The sequence below is a fragment of the Oncorhynchus nerka genome, linkage group LG22 (assembly GCF_034236695.1).
Source record: "Oncorhynchus nerka isolate Pitt River linkage group LG22, Oner_Uvic_2.0, whole genome shotgun sequence".
In the NCBI taxonomy this organism is placed as follows: Eukaryota; Metazoa; Chordata; class Actinopteri; order Salmoniformes; family Salmonidae; genus Oncorhynchus; species Oncorhynchus nerka.
The window spans coordinates 17,113,225-17,134,193 of NC_088417.1; the positions used below are offsets into that span (position 1 = coordinate 17,113,225).

The following is a 20,969-nucleotide window of genomic DNA, read 5'->3' on the forward strand; positions in this document are numbered from 1 at the left end:
ATTGTATCACTTTTATTAATCATCAGCGGCTTTCATTTCCCCACTCTCATATGGGCTCGTATTCATAGCTGCTGATCAAATGATGTAATCTATAGCTGCAGATGATGATTGTTAGTTACTGATATGTACAAAAGCTGAAGAAAACACACACATCCAGGTAATATTTTGCAGGTACTGGAGTTACATATATATATATTGCATATACATATAAATATGAATGAAAACGCTGCACACTGCTGTTCATGCTCCCATATGATTTTATTGATACAGCGTTTCGGCCCTTAGGTTTTCATAATTGATTTATACAATGGGTGGGTCTCATCCTGAATGCTGATTGGTTAAAACCACATTCCAGCCGGTGTCTATTCCACAAGTTACCACCAACTAAATCTATGATGTTAACCTCTTACCTCTACCTGGGACGCTTGCGTCCCAACTAGAGCTCTGGAAATGCAAATGCGCTACGCTAAATGCTAATAGTATTAGTTAAAACTCAAAAGTTCATTAAAATACACATGCAGGGTATCAAATTAAAGCTACACTCGTTGTGAATCCAGGCAACAAGTCAGATTTTTAAAATGCTTTTCGGCGACAGCATGAGAAGCTATTATCTGATAGCATGCACCAATACACTACAACAGAAAAGCACAGCAGGGGATGTAAACAAAATAATTAGCATTTCGGCGTTACACAAACCGCACAATAAAATAGAAAACAGTCATTACCTTTCACCATCTTCTTTGTTGGCACTCCTAGATGTCCCATAAACACTATTGGGTCTTTATTTCGATTAAATCGGGCCATATAAAGCCAAGATATCGTTATATGTAGACTGTGTGATAAACGAAAAAACAGCGATTTCACAACGTAACGTCATTTTTAAAATTCAAAAAGTAGACGATAAACTTTCACAAAACACTTCGAAATACGTTTGTAATGCTACTTTAGGTATTAGTAAACGTTAATAAGCGATAAAAATCAACCGTAGGCGATGTACATATCATTAGCTGTCGTCTTGGAAAAAATTTCAGGAGAGAGCTCTTCCGGAATGATCTGGGCGGAGACCGGAGGTACGTCGTGCCCCTCTTTCGGTTCAACCAAGAATCAAAGAGGATTAAATTCACAAGATACTCGACTGCATGGGGATGCTGTGGGAGTTGAATGCTCGGTCTTATCTAATTCGGCTCACTGTTAACAATTGCTGGAAGTGGCGCAAGGATATTTATTTCCATTTTCTGTGATCAGGTTTTCCTGCGCTTTCCGATGTAACGCACGTTATGTAATAGCCACAGTCGTGATTTAACCAGTTTTAAAAACGTCCGAGGGTTTCCTATACACACATTCTAACCATATGAACGTACTATATTCCTGGCATGAGTAGCAGGGCGCTGAAATGTTGCGCGATTTTTAACAAAATGTTCAAAAAAGTAGAGGGTAGGAGCAACTAGTTAAAATGCCTATTTACTCTGTTCCATCTGACTGAGCAATCCACTGTCTCATCAGCCCAGCCAGGCAAGTTATAAACTTGATCTCCACTATAAAAAGCATCTAGACATTATCTCACATTTCTTTTAGACTAACATTTAGTTTTCAACAGCAGAGATTTGTATAGACCTTGTTGTCTGTCTCTTCGACATCTGCAACATTGTTTCAATATTCAAATTCGATCTCCAGCTGTCCCATAGTAATACACATATCGGGACGAGACAGACAGGCAATCAGCGTTTCTCATCCAGTCGAAATCATGAATCAGCATAATTGTTATGGATATATACAAAGAAATGTCAATTGAAAAAATATAGAACAAAACGTGCAGCTAGTTTGCAGTCTTTCCAGCTTCAGTTTGAAGTGATTGTGTTAGCTGTGTTGTTGGCTAGCTCTCGACCAACAGTGTCCTGACGAGAGAGCACATTTTCAATGCCAGGTGAAACCACGCATCATTAGATCATTGTTATGGATGTGTCCAAATAAATGTCACTAGAAAACAGCAAATGGAGCTACTTATAACGCTCGTCTTCTTCCTCCTCTGAGGAGTAGGAGAGATCGGACCAATGCGCAGCGTGGTAAGTGTTCATAGCTTTTAATGACGTACTAGAACACTGAACAAAACAATAAATAACAAACCAACAGTCCCGTAAGGTGAAAGACAAAAACACTAAACAGGAAATAAGCACGCACAACTCAAAAGTGAAACCAGGCTACCTAAGTATGGTTCTCAATCAGGGACAACGATTGACAGCTGCCTCTAATTGAGAACCATACCAGGCCAAACACAGAAATCCCAAATCATAGAAAAAAGAACATAGACAACCCACCCAACTCACGCCCTGACCATACTTAAAACAAAGACATAACAAAAGAACTAAGGTCAGAACGTGACACTTCTGTTGTTATTCTGGCTGCCCTTTGACATGACTGTAAGTTAGCTGTAGTAGGCTAGCTAGCAAGCAAGGGATAATTTTTAATTTTTTAATTTACCTTTATTTAACCAGGCAAGTCAGTTAAGAACACATTCTTATTTTCAATGACGGCCTTGGAACAGTGGGTTAACTGCCTGTTCAGGGGCAGAACGACAGATTTGTACCTTGTCAGCTCGGGGGTTTGAACTTGCAACCTTCCAGTTACTAGTCCAACGCTCTAACCACTAGGCTACCCTGCCACCCATAAGAGCGATGCCAGCCAGTATGGCAATGGAACATTTAGAACAAACGACTGGCTCAAGTCCGTAGATGCAGATCAAAAAGACTGAACAACTAGGTCGCGACTCTGGCAACCAAACCGATAGAACGAACGACCACCCGGCTTGGGTTGCAACCCTAGATTTGTGTCGGGACTATATTTTGTGGAAAGACTAAATAGTTTGAATAAATTAATCAAAAAACGTTTTTAATGAAAATATGTAAATCATTGGTAACCTGTTGTATAAAAGTGATAATGCCCTCGAAGCCGGTGCTTGGAGAATATATTGGATATATTGGCACAACACCGTTATCACTTAAATGGATGCCGATGAAGACCAACGGGTCAAAACATTGTGTCAATTAAATAACCTGGGAGCATACGTTTTCCTGTTTTACTAATATGTGTCATTTAGCAGAGGCTTTTATCCTAAGCGTCTTATAGTGCCTGCATACATCATTTTCATATGAGAGGGAATCTAACCCACAATCCTGACGTTGCAATTACCATGCATCTGAGCCATACACAGCCCCTTCACTGTTTGTCAACATTCATCCAACTTTATCAGTGGATCAGGGTTTACAATGTGCTGTGCACACACACATACACACACTGTGTGGATGGGAAAAGAACACCTTGTCTCTGCTTCGCACACCAGCAATTCATTCTTTGACCTGTTTTTCGGAGCACATTCTCAATGGCAGCGGCACGTCAGTAATGAGGTCATTTAAACTTGATGTAACTCATCTGAGGGGCCAATAGGGTCTCTGGCTCCGCTGGAGATTTCCCTGGGTAACGTATGGCTCTATTTACATGGCCCCCAAGTGTAAAGAGAGATGATCATGTTGAAAATCAAAAGTTGTTGAAGAAAGGAGTATCTCTTTTTATCCTTCTGCTTCTAGCTATAGATGGGCATACTGGATACACATCTAGTCTTATACATCACATTCTAATCTTTTAATGTAGTTTCTAACTACGCCAACCTTTGTCGCTGGATACACCTGTTTCTTTCTCTGTTTAAAGGATAACGGAATAACGACAGGATAGGAGGAGCAGTAGGGAGACAGAGTAGAGGGAGCACGAAGTGCGTAGGGCTCACAGGGGATCGAACCAGGATCCCCACTACAATATTGTGAGAGACCGTCTACAATCAATCATCTTCTACCAATAGGTTTTCTCAACCTTCATTTGGTAACAAAAATGTGGTATAATATTTGCTGTATCTTGGGCCTACATTAGAACATCAGACAGCCTATTAAGGGCGGGTTGGGAGATTATGTAGTATAGAGGACATTGTCAGAACAAGTTTTTGTCTTCTATGTCAGGGGGACAGTCATACAGCACTCACTCCCTCTAAGCTGGACTCTCTAGGTGTCTCCGTTAGCTGACTGTTAGCTTTTAGCCTGAAATAAGATAGGTTCTCTGGGTGTGACCGATAGCTGACTGTTAGCTTTAAGCCTGAAATAAGCTGGGCTCTTTGGGTGTGACCGTTAGCTGACTGTTAGCTTTAAGCCTGAAATATGCTGGGGTCGCTGGGTGTGACCGTTAGCTAATTGTTAGCTTTTAGCCTGAAATAAACTGGGCTCTCTGGGTGTGATCATTATCTGACTGTTATCTTTTAGCCTGAAATAAGATAGGCTCTCTGGGTGTGACCGCTAGCTGAAAAAATTCACCAAAACAGCCTGTCCTGTGGTGCATCACTGAGGCCAAGCTTCCTGCCATCCATGACCTCTATACCAGGCGGTGTCAGAAGAAGGCCCTAAAAATGGCCACAGACTTCAGCCACCCTAGTCATAGACTGTTCTAGTCATAGACTGTTCTCTCTGCTATCACACGGCAAGCGGTGCTGGAGCATCAAGTCTAGGTCCAAAAGGCTCCTTAACAACTTCTACCCCCCCAGTTCATCAAATGGCTGCCCGGACTATTTGCATTTATTTTACGCTGCTGCTACTTGCTGTTTATTATCTATGCATAGTCACTTTAACACTTCTTACTGTAGATGTACACTATCGTTCAAAAGTTTGGGGTCATTTAGAAATGTTCTTGTTTTTGAAAGAAAAACACATTTTTGGTCCATTAAAATAACATCAAATTGATCCGAAATACAGTGTAGACATTGTTAATGTTGTAAATGACTATTGTAGCTGGAAACGGCAGATAAAAAAAAAGAAGGAATATCTACATAGGGGTACAGAGGCCCATTATCAGCAACCATCACTCCTGTGTTCCAAAACGGGCCTTCTTTAGACTAGTTGAGTATCTGGAGCATCAGCATTTGTGGGTTCGATTACAGGCTCAAAATGACCAGAAGCAAAAACAAAACGTATTCTAAAACTCGTCAGTCTATTTTTGTTCTGAGAAATGAAGGCTATTCCATGAGAGAAATTGCCAAGAAACCTGAAGATTTGCCAAGAAACCTTTGCGCATGGAATAACCTTCATTTCTCAGAACAAGAATAGACTGACGAGTTTCAGAAGAAAGTCCTTTGTTTCTGGCCATTTTGAGCCTGTAATCTTACCCACAAATGCTGATGCTCGAGATACTCAACTTGTCTAAAGAAGAAGAGTTTTATTGCTTCTTTAAGCAGAACAACAATTTTCAGCTGTGCTAACATAATTTCAAAAGGGTTTCTAATGATCAATTAGCCTTATAAAATTATAAACTTGGATTAGCTAACACAACGTGCCATTGGAACACAGGAGTGATGGTTGCTGATAATGGGCCTCTGTTCCCCTATGTAGATATTCCATAAAAAGCCGTTTCCAGCTACAATAGTCATTTACAACATTAACAATGTCTACAGTGTATTTCTGATCAATTCAATATTATTTTATTGGGCAAAAATGTAGATTTTCTTTCAAAAACAAGGACATTTCAAAGTCACCCCAAACTTTTGAACGGTAGTGTACAAATTACCTAAATTACCTCAATTAACCTGTACCTCTGCACATTTACTCAATACCGGTACCGATGTATATATAGCCTCCTTATTGTTATTTTATTGCTTCACTTTTTCAACTTTATTTGGTGAATATTTTTTTAACCCTTATTTTTCTTAAACATGCATTGTTGGTTAATTACGGGCTTGTCAGTAATCATGGGGTGGCAGGGTAGCCTAGTGGTTAGAGCGTTGGACTAGTAACTGCAAGGTTGCAAGTTCAAATCCCCAAGCTGACAAGGTACAAAGGTACAAATACAAGGTACAAATACAAATCTGTCTTTCTGCCCCTGAACAAGGCAGTTATCCCATTGTTCCTAGGCCGTCATTGAAAATAAGAATTTGTTCTTAACTGACTTGCCTAGTTAAATAAAGGTAAAAACAACTTTTTTTTTTTTTTATCACAGTTTGGCCTGTTGTATTCGGTGAGTGAGACAAATACGATTTGATTTGACACCGTTAATTGTATGAAGAACTAGGATAATGGAAGTGACTCACTGACAGAATAGCGCCTGCATATTTTTGTATGTGTTTGACATGTTTGTGTTTGGTAACATGTTTGGGCATCAGATTATTGGCTTACTGGAGGGGAGGGACAGAATGACACACACACACACACACACACACACACAGAGAGAGTTCCACTAAGTGGTTTCCTAAAGGAGTCAAGCTATGTCACAGACCAGGGAGAGGGGCATCACACACACACACACACATACACACACACACACACACTAGTACGTGAAATACAGATGTCTATCAATCACTCCAGTCTCTCACTTTCAGAACTAGCTCTTGCACGTTGAGTGTTCATCTTGTCATTGATTCATCTTCATGTGTGTTTTGTCCTATGAGTGTGTCTGTTAAATACGCTCGTTTCTCTCTCCATGTGAGAGAGGAGACACTGTCCTGGCCTCGTGCCTGATGCACTTTCAGCTTTTGTCCGTTAACTGGCCGAGGACAATACTCCCTCTCTGTCCCCTAGCTGGATGAGTGACCCTGACACAGTCACTGAGCGCATATTTGCCCCTGCTCATATTGTCTGGTGGCCAAGCACCCACCACAATGGCTGTGTAGACCACTCTGTGTGACCAGATGATCTGAAATACTATGAGTCAGAGAAACCATGTGAGGTAGCCATCCACCCCTCTAAAATCAGCCCACAATTCTTTGCAAACCCAGTCAGTGTCACCAACTTATACTGATCCCAGTCCATAAAACCAACCGAGCGCATCCTCAGTGTAAAACAGCATCCTCAGTGGAGAGCAGCATCCTCAGTGGAGAGCAGCATCCTCAGTGTAAAACAGCATCCTCTGTGGAGAGAAGCATCCTCAGTGGAGAGCAGCATCCTCAGTGTAAAACAGCATCCACAGTGTAAAACAGCATCCTCTGTGGGGAGAAGCATCCTCAGTGGAGAGCAGCATCCTCAGTGTAAAACAGCATCCTCAGTGGAGAGCAGCATCCTCAGTGTAAAACAGCATCCTCTGTGGAGAGCAGTATCCACAGTGTAAAACAGCATCGTCTGTGGAGAGCAGCATCCTCTGTGGAGAGCAGCATCCTCTGTGGAGAGCAGCATCCTCTGTGGAGAGCAGCATCCTCAGCAGCCATGTCTTTGTTTTTTATTGCTGTCTCTATCGGTGCTGTCCACAGTTGCAGTAATAAAAGAGACCGTTATTACCCAACATTGGCATTTACCGGCCAGTGTCGTGTAATAACGGACTCTTTCTCTCTTCCTCCCTCCTCTCTCTCTTTCTCTCTTCCTCCCTCCCTCTCTCTCATTCTCTGTTCCTCCCTCCCTCTCATTCTCTGTTCCTCCCTCCCTCTCTCTCATTCTCTCTTTCTCTCTCTTTCTCTCTTCCTCCCTCCCTCTCTCTCATTCTCTCTTTCTCTCTCTTTCTCTCTTCCTCCCTCCCTCTCTCTCTTTCTCTCTTCCTCCCTCCCTCTCTCTCTCTTCCTCCCTCCCTCTCTCTCTTTCTCTCTTCCTCCCTCTCTCTCTCTCTTTCTCTCTTCCTCCCTCCCTTAAAATTAACAGTAAACATTATACTCACAACAGTTCCATTTCAAATGTCATATTATATCTATATGCAGTGTTGTAACAATGTGCAAATAGTTGAAGTACAAAAGGGAAAATAAATAAACATAAATATGGGTTGTATTTACAATGGGGTTTGTTCTTCACTGTTTGCCCTTTTATTGTGGCAACAGGTCACAAATCTTGCTACTGTGATGGCACACTGTGGTATTTTCACCAAATAAATAATTATTTATGGGTTTGTGTAATCTAAAGGAAATAAACTCAGCAAAAAAAAAAAATCCTCTCACTGTCAACTGCGTTTATTTTCATCAAACTTAACATGTAAATATTTGTATGAACATAGCAAGATTCAACAACTGAGACATAAACTGAACACGTTCCACAGACATGTGACTAACAGAAATGGAATAATGTGTCCCTGAACAAAGTGGGGTCAAAATCAAAAGTAACAGTCAGTATCTGGTGTGGCCACCAGCTGCATTAAGTACCGCAGTGCATCTCCTCCTCATGGACTGCACCAGATTTGCCAGTGCTTGCTGTGTGATGTTACCCCACTCTTCCACCAAGGCACCTGCAAATTCCTGGACATTTCTGGGGGGAAAGGCCCTAGCCCTCCCCCTCCAATCCAACAGGTCCCACCCAGACGTGCTCAATGGGATTGAGATCCGGGTTCTTCGCTGGCCATGGCAGAACACTGATATTCCTGTCTTGCAGGAAATCATGCACAGAACGAGCAGTATGGCTGGTAGCATTGTCATGCTGGAGGGTCATGTCAGGATGAGCCTGCAGGAAGGGTACAACATGAGGGAGGAGGATGTCTTCCCTGTAACGCACAGCGTTGAGTTTGCCTGCAATGACAACAAGCTCAGTCCGATGATGCTGTGACACACCACCCCAGACCATGACGGACCCTCCACCTCCAAATTGATCCTGCTCCAGAGTACAAGCCTCGGTGTAACGCTCATTCCTTCGACGATAAACGCAAATCCGACCATCACCCCTGGTGAGACAAAACCATGACACGTCAGTGAAGAGCACTTTTTGCCAGTCCTGTCTAGTCCAGCGATGGTGGGATTGTGCCCATAGGCGATGTTGTTGCCAGTAATGTCTGGTGAGGGCCTGCCTTACAACAAGCCCTCAGTCCAGCCTCTCTCAGCCTATTGCGGACAATCTGAGCACTGATGGAGGGATTGTGCGTTCCTTGTGCGTTCCTGGTGTAACTCAGTTGTTGTTACCCTCCTGTACACCTGTCCCGCAGGTGTGATGTTCGGGTCTCATAGTACGGATATTGCAATTTATTGCCCTGGCCACATCTGCAGTCCTCATGCCTTCTTGCAGCATGCCTAAGGCATGTTCACGCAGATGAGCAGGGACCCTGGTCATCTTTCTTTTGGTGTTTTCAGTAGAAAGGCCTCTTTAGTGTCCTAAGTTTTCATAACTGTGACCTTAATTGCCTACTGTCTGTAAGCTGTTAGTATCTTAACAACTGTTCCAGAGGTGCATGTACATTAATTGTTTATGGTTCATTGAACAAGCATGGGAAACAGTGTTTAAACCCTTTACAATGAAGATCTGTGAAGTTATTTTGACATTTTTACAAGTTATCTTTGAAAGACAGGGTCCTGAAAAAGGGACTTTTTTTTTTTACTGAGTTTGTGTCTCTGATATGGTCATACATTTGGCAGGAGGTTAGGAAGTGCAGCTCAGTTTCCACCTCATTTTGTGGGCAGTGTGCACATAGCCTGTCTTCTCTTGAGATCCAGGTCTGCCTACGGTGGCCTCTCTCAATAGCAAGGCTATCCTCACAGAATCTGTGCATAGCTTTCCTTAATTTTGGGTCATTCACAGTGGTCTGTTTAGGGCCAAATAGCTTCATCTCTCTGTAAGTGATTTGTTATGGAATGTTTGCAGTCCTGTTAAGTACTTAATTTAAAAAATGTAAGTTGTTTTTTGGGGTATCTGTACTCTACTAATTTATATTTTTGATTACTTCTACTCCACAACTTTTCTCTCTCTCTGTCTGTCTGTCTGTCACGACTTCCATCGAAGTTGGTCCCTCTCCTTGTTCGGGCAGCGTTCGGCGGTCGACGTCACAGGTTTTCTAGCCGCCACCGATCCACTTTTAATTTTCCATTTGTTTTGTCTTCATTGTACACACCTGGTTTCCATTCCCATAATTATAGGTTCCTTATTTAACCCTCTGGTTCCCCCGTGGTTTTGTGCGTGTTTGTTCATTTGTAAGTTAGTCTGTATTTGTGAACTTGATTATTTTCCTTCTTGGAATTTTGTTGTTTTGAGTAAAGTTACGTGAATTATTAATCTCTGTGTCCTGCGCCTGACTCCGCCTTACCTGCTACACCTAGACGCCTTACTCTGTCTGTCTGTCTGTCTGTCTGTCTGTCTCGCTCTCTCGCTCTCTCGCTCTCTCGCTCTCTCGCTCTCTCGCTGTGCTTACTGACTGTAACAGGGGAGCAAAGCAGAGCATTTCTCATCACTACCCAATAGACACAAGCTTCTTCACACCAACTGAGATGCCCTGTTAGTGTCTATATCTATATATCTGTTTCAATCAAAGCACACTGGTACACTTTGAAATGTCTGCATAATGGATGTATTACGCAATGTACGAGTTCTGTACATGTGACATTTTAATGTGTGTATCAGTGAGTCACCCAGCAGAAGCAAGCGCTGAGAAGACTGGGGGTGGCAGGTAGCCTAGTGATTAGAGGCATCAACTGGAGGGATGCCAGTTCATATCTGGCGGGAAGTGAGCTGGCATCCGGAGGGTTGCTGGTATCAATTCCTAGATTACATTTTGCCCTTGAGCAAGGCACTTAACCTCCCACAGCAACAGCTCCCAGTGCGTGGCAGCTCCCGCACCTCCTTAAAACCTGTATGTGTATGTGAGAGGTTTGGTTAAAAACAGAAGTCAAATTTCGGTTGGACCTTGGGTGCAATTGACCAATAAAGTGATATTAATCTTATGAGAGGACCTGAGAACGTATTTCATTCATATGATGTGTAACATAGACCGTATTTATGTGAGCTTCTAGCTCCTGGTAGTCGGTATGCAGACTTTTGCTCCAGCCCTGCTATGTGTGAAATCTCAGAGGAACGAACTGCCCCTTCGTCCCAGCTGTTTCCTTGTGCTGTCAGTATGACATGACATGAATGGCGGGCATATTTATCAGCCCGTGTTTTTCAAGCTCTAATTTGATAGGCTAATGATATGAGTAATAACTCACTGGTTGAGCCTTACATAACGGTAGCAAAGCCCCAGGATAAAAGACTATTAATACTGAAGGACAGAATATCGCCAATGATAGGCTACTTTGGGGTGAAATCCGTGAGAAAGTTACAGTTGCACAAATATCGTGCCCCCAAAACATGCTAACCTTTCACCCTTAACAATAACAGAGGAGGTTAGCATTTTTGGGGGGTATGATATTTATTTCTCTATAACTTTCTCACTAATGATTATTCATGATTTTATTCATGATTATACGTAACCATGGTAGCATCCACATTAATGTAGAAGTGTTCAGAAACATATTCTATTGTTATTTACAATAACAATGACTCCAAAATGACATAATACGTTATTTACCATTAATTTATATTGTGCACAACCTAACCCGAAACACAACCAAAACAAACTACTAATGCAGCCAACATGTTTGTAGAGTAGTCATTGTGTGCTAGGAATATGGGACCAAATACTCAACTTTTGACTAAATGTAATACACTATAAGTGAATTTGTCCAAATATTCATGACACCTTCAAATGGGAGGACTAGATAGATAAATTGCTTTCATTTCTAAATGGTTAAACAGATGTGTATGAAAATACCCTCAAATAAAAGGTGACATTATGTACTGTCACTTCATAGAAATAATTTGATCTCACATCCAAAATGCTGCCGTATAGAGCAAAATGAAAGTTTTAGCTTCACTGTCAAAATATATACGTAGGGGAGTGTATGTCAAACGTTTTCATGTGTCCTGCACCACACCCAAATTGCCCTTCGGGGACAAAAAAGTTCTAGTGAATTGAATTGAGGCTATATAATTATGTTAAGTTTCTTTACAATCCTATATAGCAGTCTAGTGATGTATAAATGATTCCTAGTATAATTATTCTGCACATTAAGATAACGATCAGGTGTGAACATTAATACTTTGTCAGAGCTTATGTGAGACTACAAAGTGTTGGAGAATTAAAGCTCTTGAAACTCCAAGAGGCTAGTCAAGGATGAAGATTGGTCTAATTTGTGTTTAATATGTTCCCTACATAAAACTATTCTATAGCATGTGGGTTTCTACAACATGAAAGGCTTTGAATCAATAATCATTTTGTTGGAATTGTTGTCTTGCTCTTCAGTGATAAAAGGAACTGCAAAACAACTGCCAATTTCAATTCAATTCACCCCCTTTATCTTCTGTTTTTTTTCAGAGAATAAATGGAACCAAGAACAAACTTAAATTGACCAGTTTATTTCCAAACAAAACATGTATTTTTAGACTAAGCTCTTTTTACCCCGGTATCTTCACTTCAGAACAGTAGGCTCTCCACTTTCCCATCACAACACTTGCCAGACTATTGTGCTGAAGTTTAGAATCACTGTCGAAAGGCAGCATTTTCAGATGGCAAAGTTTTACAAATAAGTACTGTTTTCAAACCTCATCCCTGTCTCTTGTTTCAGGTGAAATACAAAAAGGACTTTGAGGATAGCAAAGGCAGAGGCTTCAGCATTGTATCGGACACGCCAGAGCTGCAGAGACTGAGAAAGACACAGGAGCAGATCAGTAATGTATGCTTCGTGAGGTCACGTTCTCTATACCCCTTGGTCACCATGGTTACCCCTCCTTCCTCTTCCTATCCTTGTGTTACCTCATCAAACCTCTGACCTTATCCGGGTGTGGGTGTCCTGTTTGTATTGCTGTGGGGAGTCTGTTACAATGTTACATAATGTGGAGGAATGGAGGAGAGGAGAGGAAAGTGTGTGTGTGTGTGGAACGAAAGCCTGCTGGGAAGTGGAGCCTGAAAGCTGGACCAGTGTGTGAATCAGAGGGTGTATTTTGGTCACTGAGCGAAATCACGGGTTTGCACCACATAAGCACTCAATATACACTGAGTGTACAAAACATTAGGATCACCGTCCAAATATTGAGTTGCACTCCCTTTTGCCCTCAGAACAACCTCAATTTGGGCCTCCCGAGTGGCGAACTGGTCTAAGGCACTGCATCACAGTGTTTGAGGCGTCACTACAGAACCAGGTTCGATCCCAGGCGGTGTCACAGCCAGTCGTGACCAGGAGAACCATCAGGCGATGCACAATTGGCCCAGCGTCGTCCAGGTTAGGGGAGGGTTTGGCCGGCCGGGATTTCCTTTTGCGCTTTAGAGACTCCTTGTGGTGGGCTGAGCACCAGCAAGCTGACTTCGGTTTCCTCCGACGCATTGGTGCGGCTGGTTTCCGGGTTAAGCGAGCAGTGTGTCAAGAAGCAGTGATGCTTGGCAGGGTCGTGTTTCGGAGGACGCATGGCTCTCAACCTTCGGCTCTCCCGATGAGTGATGAGACAAGACTGTAACTACCAATTGGATATCACCACATTAGGGGGTAAAAGTTCAAAAAAGAAATGAATAAATAAAATAAAAAAGAACAGCTTCAATTCATCGGGGCGTGGACTCTACAAGCTGTTGAAAGCGATGCTGTTGACTCAAATGCTTCCCACAGTTGTGTCAAGTTGACTGGATGTTCTCTGGGTGGGGGACCATTCTTTATACAAATGGGAAACTGTTGAGCTTGAAAAACCCAGCATGGTTACAGTTCTTGACACACTCAAACCGGTGTGCCTGGCACCTACTACCATACCCTGTTCAAAGTCACTTAAATCCATGTCTCAATTGTCTCAAGGCTTAAAAATAATTTTTAGCCTGTCTTCTCCCCTTCATTTATACTGATTGAAGTGGATTTAAAAGGTGACATCAATAAGGATCATAGCTTTCACCTGGAGTCACCTGACCAGTCTGTCTTGGAAAGAGCAGGTTTTCTTAATGTTTTGAACACTCAGTGTTTGCTGCTCTTTCTCCTTCTTCTCTTATCGGCTCATATGGTCTCCTATCGACTCCTATATTCTCTTTACGACTCATATCGACTCTTATATTCTCTTAATGACGCCTATCGACTCCTATATTCTCTTTACAACTCCTAATCTCTCTTCTGTATTGCAGACTCCATTGAAATAATACAATAACAGAATGTCTGTTTACCTTTTTCATAATGACACACACTACAGTATACACACACACACAGTACACGCACACACTACAGTACTGGTAAGTGCACGAGGGGCCTTCATACGGCCTGTATCAGTTTATGTAGATGACACAAAACATGTAAGCGGTGCGAGTGAACATCCTTGTCCAATCCCTCCAATCAAGAGTGTGCTGAGACCAAATGTGTTGCTAAACGAATTCAACACTTCTATCAGGTGAGCAATCTCAAGTGCTTCAGTTACCTCAGGTGCATCTCAATAGTATAATGTGGCTTCGTCTCGTCTCCATCAGCTACATAAGATAGAGTGGGTGAATGCACACGGTGGATTCCTACCAGGGACTTACTTTCTGCTGTTATGTGTTTTCACATCAGTGCAAAGGAAAGGAGAGGACACTGCTTTAAACTGATGATATGCACCGCTGGTCTTGGGTCGCTAGCGTACCTGTAGACGTCCAGTCATTGCACTAACGCTAGTTAGCATTGGCTCGCGAAACTGCCTCCAACTTCCTTCATACTGCAAGCAGACATAAAAACGCAGAGACACAAAATGAATTGCCAGAGTGGTGTAGTATCCCTTTAAATACAACACACTCTTAACCTTCCCCATACTGTATGTGCTCTCACTTATCTGATCTGATTTAAGTGCACACAGGTCCTTCTGGGGGAAGAGAGTGTTACGGACGCCGTCGTCCCAGAGGCATATTGACCCACTGCTGAACCAGGTAAGTGAGCCCCACTCACTGCCCAGGGCCACCATATTATTTACATTGACCCCCCCCCATTTAATTTTTACACTGCTGCTACTCACTGTTTATTATATATGCATAGTCACTTCACCCCTACCTTACATGTACATATTTCCTTGACTAACCTGTACCCCCGCACATTGACTCGGTACCGGTACCCCCTGTATATGTCCACGTTATTGTTATTTTATTGTGTTACTTTCTTAACTCTTCTTGAACTGCACTGTTGGTTAAGGGCTTGTAAATAAGCATTTCACGGTAAGGTGAAAGGTGGCATTTTGTATTCGGCGCATGTGACAAATAAAGTTTGATTTGAACTCTCCTGACTGCATGATCGTGTTATTCCACTGTGTAAACCCACCCGGAGGGTATTACCATAGCTACATCTACCTCCTTCATTAGCTAACACATCAGAGAGCGAGGAGGGCAATCTGAAACCTATGTGTGGTTCTGTTATTAGCCAGCCCTCTCACAAGGCTCACCTGACAGGGAGGTAAGGAACTAAAGGAAACGTGGATGGAGAGGAGGGAGGAAGATAGAAAGGAGGGAGGGAGTGGGGAGAGGTTTTTATCAGGCCCCTTTAGGTCAGTGAAGTGCTGGTTCATATAAGGACCATATCATAGACTCTGGTATGACGTCTGTGTTGCCTTCGGCTGCTTAGAAGAGAAATCAGTGAAGAGTGAGTCTCAAGGCCCTGCAGCACTACAGGCATCGGGCGTCCAGCATTGAAATCAATGAAAGCTGCTGTTTTTCTCTCATTGCGTCGACAGCGCCGAGCTCAAGAATCGCAGAGGTTCAGTTCTCGATGGCTGACGCTCGCGTTAATTTTATCTTGTGAATTAAAATAATGAGAAATACAGTTGATTTTGGTTGGTTTCTGTGTAGCAGGAGCGTCACATTGAATGAAATGTTAGTCTGCAGAGGTTTTTTTATTGTCAAAGTGGTATTTTATTTTACGTTTCAAGGCAGTTTGGTTTGATTTTAATTAACTTTTTAAAATTTCATATTACCTCTGGAGGCTTTAGAAAATTCTGTTAGTTGTTCACTGATGAGGTATCCTGAAAAGTGGTTTCAAATATGAGTATGTTAATGCTGCTGAATTTAAAAGCAGGCAATTTCATAATCTAATCCAAATACAAGCCTAATAAATCTTTCTCATTCAACATCCATTGAATACCTTTGTGTGTCATCTAGCACTTGGCAGGTTTTCAGGGCCTGAAGAAGTAAATATTTGTTTCTGCTAATGCTAGTTAGTGGATAATGCTACATTAGCTTCAGGTTTAGTTGCTAATGCTAGTTAGCAGTTAATGCTACATTAGCTTCAGGTTTAGTTGCTAATGCTAGTTTATTTACCTACCCTTCACACAAGTACAACAACTACATGGTTGACTTGTATATGAATGCTGTGGTGGTACTGAGACAGGATTGAATGGCTTCTGTTTCTTCATCATGGCTAATATGAAGCTAAGAATACAAGCCACCCAAAATACACATCCACTCCCCAGAATCGGTCCAGAATCCTCTGGTGTGATTTGAACCACATCTTGGTTGTTACAGTCTGTGTTTAGAAGCACCACGCCTACCAGTCTTACCCTGTTATCAAATCCCAAACATCATGGGAAAACATGAATGTGGCTATTTATAACCCCCCCCCACACACCCACACATGCAACAACAACTTCATCATACATACACATACAGTAGCTGTTATGAGTTATCCCTAATTTGAACATAACTGGATAGCAAGTTAGCAACTAAATCCTTCTCATGTTGCATTGAGTTTATGGGACTCCTTTTCCTTCAATGTAACCAGGATACAAAAACAGCTTTGGGATTGGTTGTTTATTGTGCTGCTGTCCATAGGATGGGTGCTAGTCTTACTAGTTGTCCCATCCCTGTTTCCCCCCTCAGTGATCTCTATGGCTACTTTCCCATAACTCTCCTCTTACCCCCAGCAACTAGTTTGCAGTGTGGCATTTGGGACAGGTCTCCCTTCTAAAATATAATTTCAATCTCAATAGGATCACCTGTGTGAATACAGGATGAATAAATTATGAATAAAAATACATTTGAGCTGTTGTCCAAGTCTATCAAGAAACAAACACAAGGTTAACTTTGGTTGCTGTAAATCCTTGCTTCTCATACGCAGGGCCATATTAACCCAGAGGCTTACAGAGGCCGAGAACTTGAAAAACATAAAGGTCCTTTAATGACAGTAGATAGCCTACTGCCACTCTGCTGATAATCAGACAGGGAGAGGAGAGGAGGCCCAAGTGGGTTCCACGAACCTGCTGCCTTGGTTGGGTGCATGATTTATTAGGGGGAAAAAAGAGAGAAAAAACATCATAGCTGTTAACCAATTAGGGCACAGATGTAAGTGTAACAGGGGTGATACGGAGTCCCAGCAAAATAAATAGTGGGGGTACCCCGTAGTCCTACCTGTGAAACATGAGTCTATCACAATCATTGAACATTAAAAAAACATAATGGTCTTGTTCATGCCACATTAAAAGGTAATACATTTTTACATTTAATTGACATGTTTTTACGATAAGACTAGGCTCTAAAGCCCCGGGCCTATGATTTCTTAATCCGGCTCTTCTCATACGCCATCCCCAATGTACTGCTAACGGACCAAGGCAGTGCATTTACCATCAGTACTTAGTAAGTAGTACTGACGTGATCGAAAGCACAGACTTTTATGGTTCTGATGTTAAATGGGACTAAATGCAATGTGCAGCACTGACCACACGATCATCCCTAAGGGATTTTGTTGAGTTTTTCTCCAAATGATGTTGACAGAGCTTCAAATGAGACATAATGATGGGTCAAAACTTTTACATTTGATCTCTCGATTTTGGCTGTTTGTTGCCCCTATAAAATGGTTGAGTGAACGTTGCGGCCAGATGGTTGACCTATTTAGCCAACATCTGATGCCCCCCTAAAAAGCTAATACAAATCCTTTTGGCTCATGCCACCCTGTTCATGCTCCTGTATTGACAGGCACAATTCCTAAGGCCCAAACCTCCGTCCACAATGTACAATCCAGACCTGCTGGTTCAAATAGTATTTGTTTTCTTCCAAATACTTTGAGCCTGTCTGGAGTGCCAGGTGGGTGGGGTTTGTAGTGCACATTTGGGACTATTCCAGTGGTTCCATTGTGCCGGGCAAGCTCAATCAGGTGCAGCTAAAGTATTGGTAAGAAAACAAATACTGATTGAACCCAATTCTCATGCAATCTCATTGTCTTCATAAATCACCCTGTAAAGAGCAGTGCATACTGTGAGCCACATTACCGAAACATCATTACCTCCAACATATAATCTGCCGAAGCGACCTGTAGTGCAATGTAGGAGAGAAGCCTAATAAATGATTGTCACTGTGGGGCTCATCTATCTCTGGAATGTTGTGTGTCGCAGGAGAACCCAAACAGCACAGGAGAACCGAAACTCAGATCTACAAGGTTCCTCCTCTGCTAAGATGTTCTTTGCTCCATAGGACTACAGCCAATTAACTACAGTGATTGATGGTTGTATTGCCACTCAATTGGCTTCTCTGGGCCGTATGAATAACGGTCAATGACAGAGGGAGGTTTAGCCCACTCAACTGTAAATGAATATTGATGAACTTGCAATATCATCCCAGTTTACCTTTGTTGGAAGTTGTGGCAGAATTGTAAAAGTCTGTGATTGGCCGGCAATGACACTTGGCTGTCAGTGATGACGGTTTTCCACAGTAACGGCTTTGTCTGTGTTGAGTTGCCCAAAGCTTTTCCTGCTGTTTAGTACAATCTAGTGCTGATTGGAGAGTAGCAGTTGTGGTTAGGAGGGTGGACATGAGGTACTGATGGTGATGACGGATTTCAGTCAGAAAAACTTAACCCTTAACAGTATCCTATAAAATTGACAGTGAAAGCATGTGGTTGTATTAGATATGTTAGATGTGTTATTTTTCTTAACTGCATTGTTGGTTAAGGGCTCGTAAGTAAGCATTTCATTGTAATGACACCTGTTGTATTCGGCGCATATGACAAATACAATTTGATTTGAATTGACCCCACTAATAGCCATTCGATGCTCGACAAATAGTGTTGCATTGTTTTGAGCCTTTTTGTGTCTTCTAAATCAGCTACCATAGCTCTGCTCAGTGCCTTTGAGATAAGAGCTGAGGCACATGGCCACACGCAGCAAGAATAGAGCCTCCTCTGACTGCCCATTGACTTTCATTTTGCCAATAGGGAGTGCAGACATTGTGCTAGAGCTATTGACTGGCTAAATGTTATGCCCACGGCATCTAGTTTTGAAACAATGGCATTTTTTCAGATTAGAATGTCCATGTGTTGTATTCGTTTGCCATCTCTTTCACTTTTCGGGGTAATTTAAATGGATGAAAGCAAGGGCACTGAGAACAATGCAGAACAACTTGATTTGTTTGTCTTTTTGAGAATTGTCATTGCTGACGACTTTACACCTACAAGTGGATTTCCTCATATTACATCTTGGCAGGATACATAATAACGACAAGTGTTGCTTGTTGCAACATGAGTCACTGGGCCGAATTGTATTTCCTCAATAGACTCACTGTGATATCAGGACTCCAAATCTAGCTGCTCTTTGTGCCATACAAACCCAATGCAACCCTATAGTAGTCAAGTCTAAATGAGGGGTATTGAACGTTAATATCCATTATTCGTGTCCTGCTGCATCCAAACAGCTTATTTGGACACTTGAGTGGGAGGATGGGAGTCTGGTCATGTTCTTTTCATGCCAACTCCTCCAAATCTGCTTTATTGACTTCAACAGTTCACTACCCTCCCCTGGTCTCTTCATGCTGTCATTGTTACCCAGCTAAGGCTGCTGAAGGTTAATGAGGGTGTTGCCTTTTTGGACTTGCACTTGTTATCTCAAATAATAAAAATACGTTAAAAAAATGCTTTTGAGACCAAAAACTAGTGTGACGATTGACATTTTAGAGGGGTTGTCTGGATTGAGATATTCCTTCCAGTGTTCGACACCTTTTCGGAACTTCCTACCTTTAAGACTGGCCCTCTGATACACATGTACAGTATCACCAACAATAATGCCCCAAGTGGGGTCTAAATCGGAAAAGCAGAGATGATAAATGAGTACCCAACATCGAGTCGAGAGGGAGAGTTGAGCAGGGGTGATAAGGAGTACCCAACATCGAGACGAGAGGGAGAGTTGAGCAGGGGTGATAAGGAGTACCCAACATCGAGTCGAGAGGGAGAATTGAGCAGGGGTGATAAGGAGTACCCAACATCGAGTCGAGAGGGAGAATTGAGCAGGGGTGATAAGGAGTACCCAACATCGAGTCGAGAGGGAGAATTGAGCAGGGGTGATAAGGAGTACCCAACATCGAGTCGAGAGGGAGAGTTGAGCAGGGGTGATAAGGAGTACCCAACATCGAGTCGAGAGGGAGAGTTGAGCAGGGGTGATAAGGAGTACCCAACATCGAGTCGAGAGGGAGAGTTGAGCAGGGGTGATAAGGAGTACCCAACATCGAGTCGAGAGGGAGAGTTGAGCAGGGGTGATAAGGAGTACCCAACATCGAGTCGAGAGGGAGAGTTGAGCCAGAAAATAAAAGCATTCTGACTCTTTTTTTTGTTATTATTTTTTAAAACATTTATTTCACCTTTATTTAATCAGGTAGGCCAGTTGAGAACAAGTTCTCATTTACAACTGCGACCTGGCCAAGATAAAGCAAAGCAGTGCGACAAAAACAACAACAGAGTTACACATGGGATAAACAAACGTACAGTCAATAGAAATAGAAAAAAATATATGTACAGTGTGTGTAAATGTAGTAAGATTAGGCAAGAAGTAAATGTATGTAAATGTAAATGTAGTAAGAAGGCAATAAATAGGCCATAGTGGCGAAATAATCACAATTTAGCATTAATACTGGAGTGATGGATGTGTAGATGATGATGTGCAAGTAGAGATACTGGGGTGCAAAAGAGCAAAACAAATATAATAATAACAATATGGGGATGAGGTAGTTGGGTGGGCTATTTACAGATGGGCTGTGTACAGGTGCAGTGATCGGTAAGCTGCTCTGACAGCTGATGCTTAAAATTAGTGAGGGAGATATAAGTCTCCAGCTTTTTTGCAATTCGTTCCAGTCATTGGCAGCAGAAAACTGGAAGGAAAGGCAGCCAAAGTAGGTGTTGGCTTTGGGGATGACCAGTGAAATATACCTGCTGGAGCGCGTGCTACGGGTGGGTGTTGCTATGGTGACCAGTGAGCTGAGATAAGGCAGGGCTTTACCTAGCA

General features: G+C 42.3%; 1 protein-coding gene across 1 annotated transcript in view; it reads left to right on the top strand.

Annotated features, from left to right (window-relative positions):
• The window catches only part of LOC115104909 (LIM zinc-binding domain-containing Nebulette-like), a 76,732-nt gene that overhangs the window by 25,127 nt on the left and 30,636 nt on the right, over nucleotides 1-20,969 (top strand). Inside the window, exon 4 of the mRNA XM_029626313.2 lies at nucleotides 12,356-12,463. Coding sequence (XP_029482173.1) covers nucleotides 12,356-12,463 — 108 coding nt within the window. The remainder of the gene's footprint in view (nucleotides 1-12,355; nucleotides 12,464-20,969) is intronic.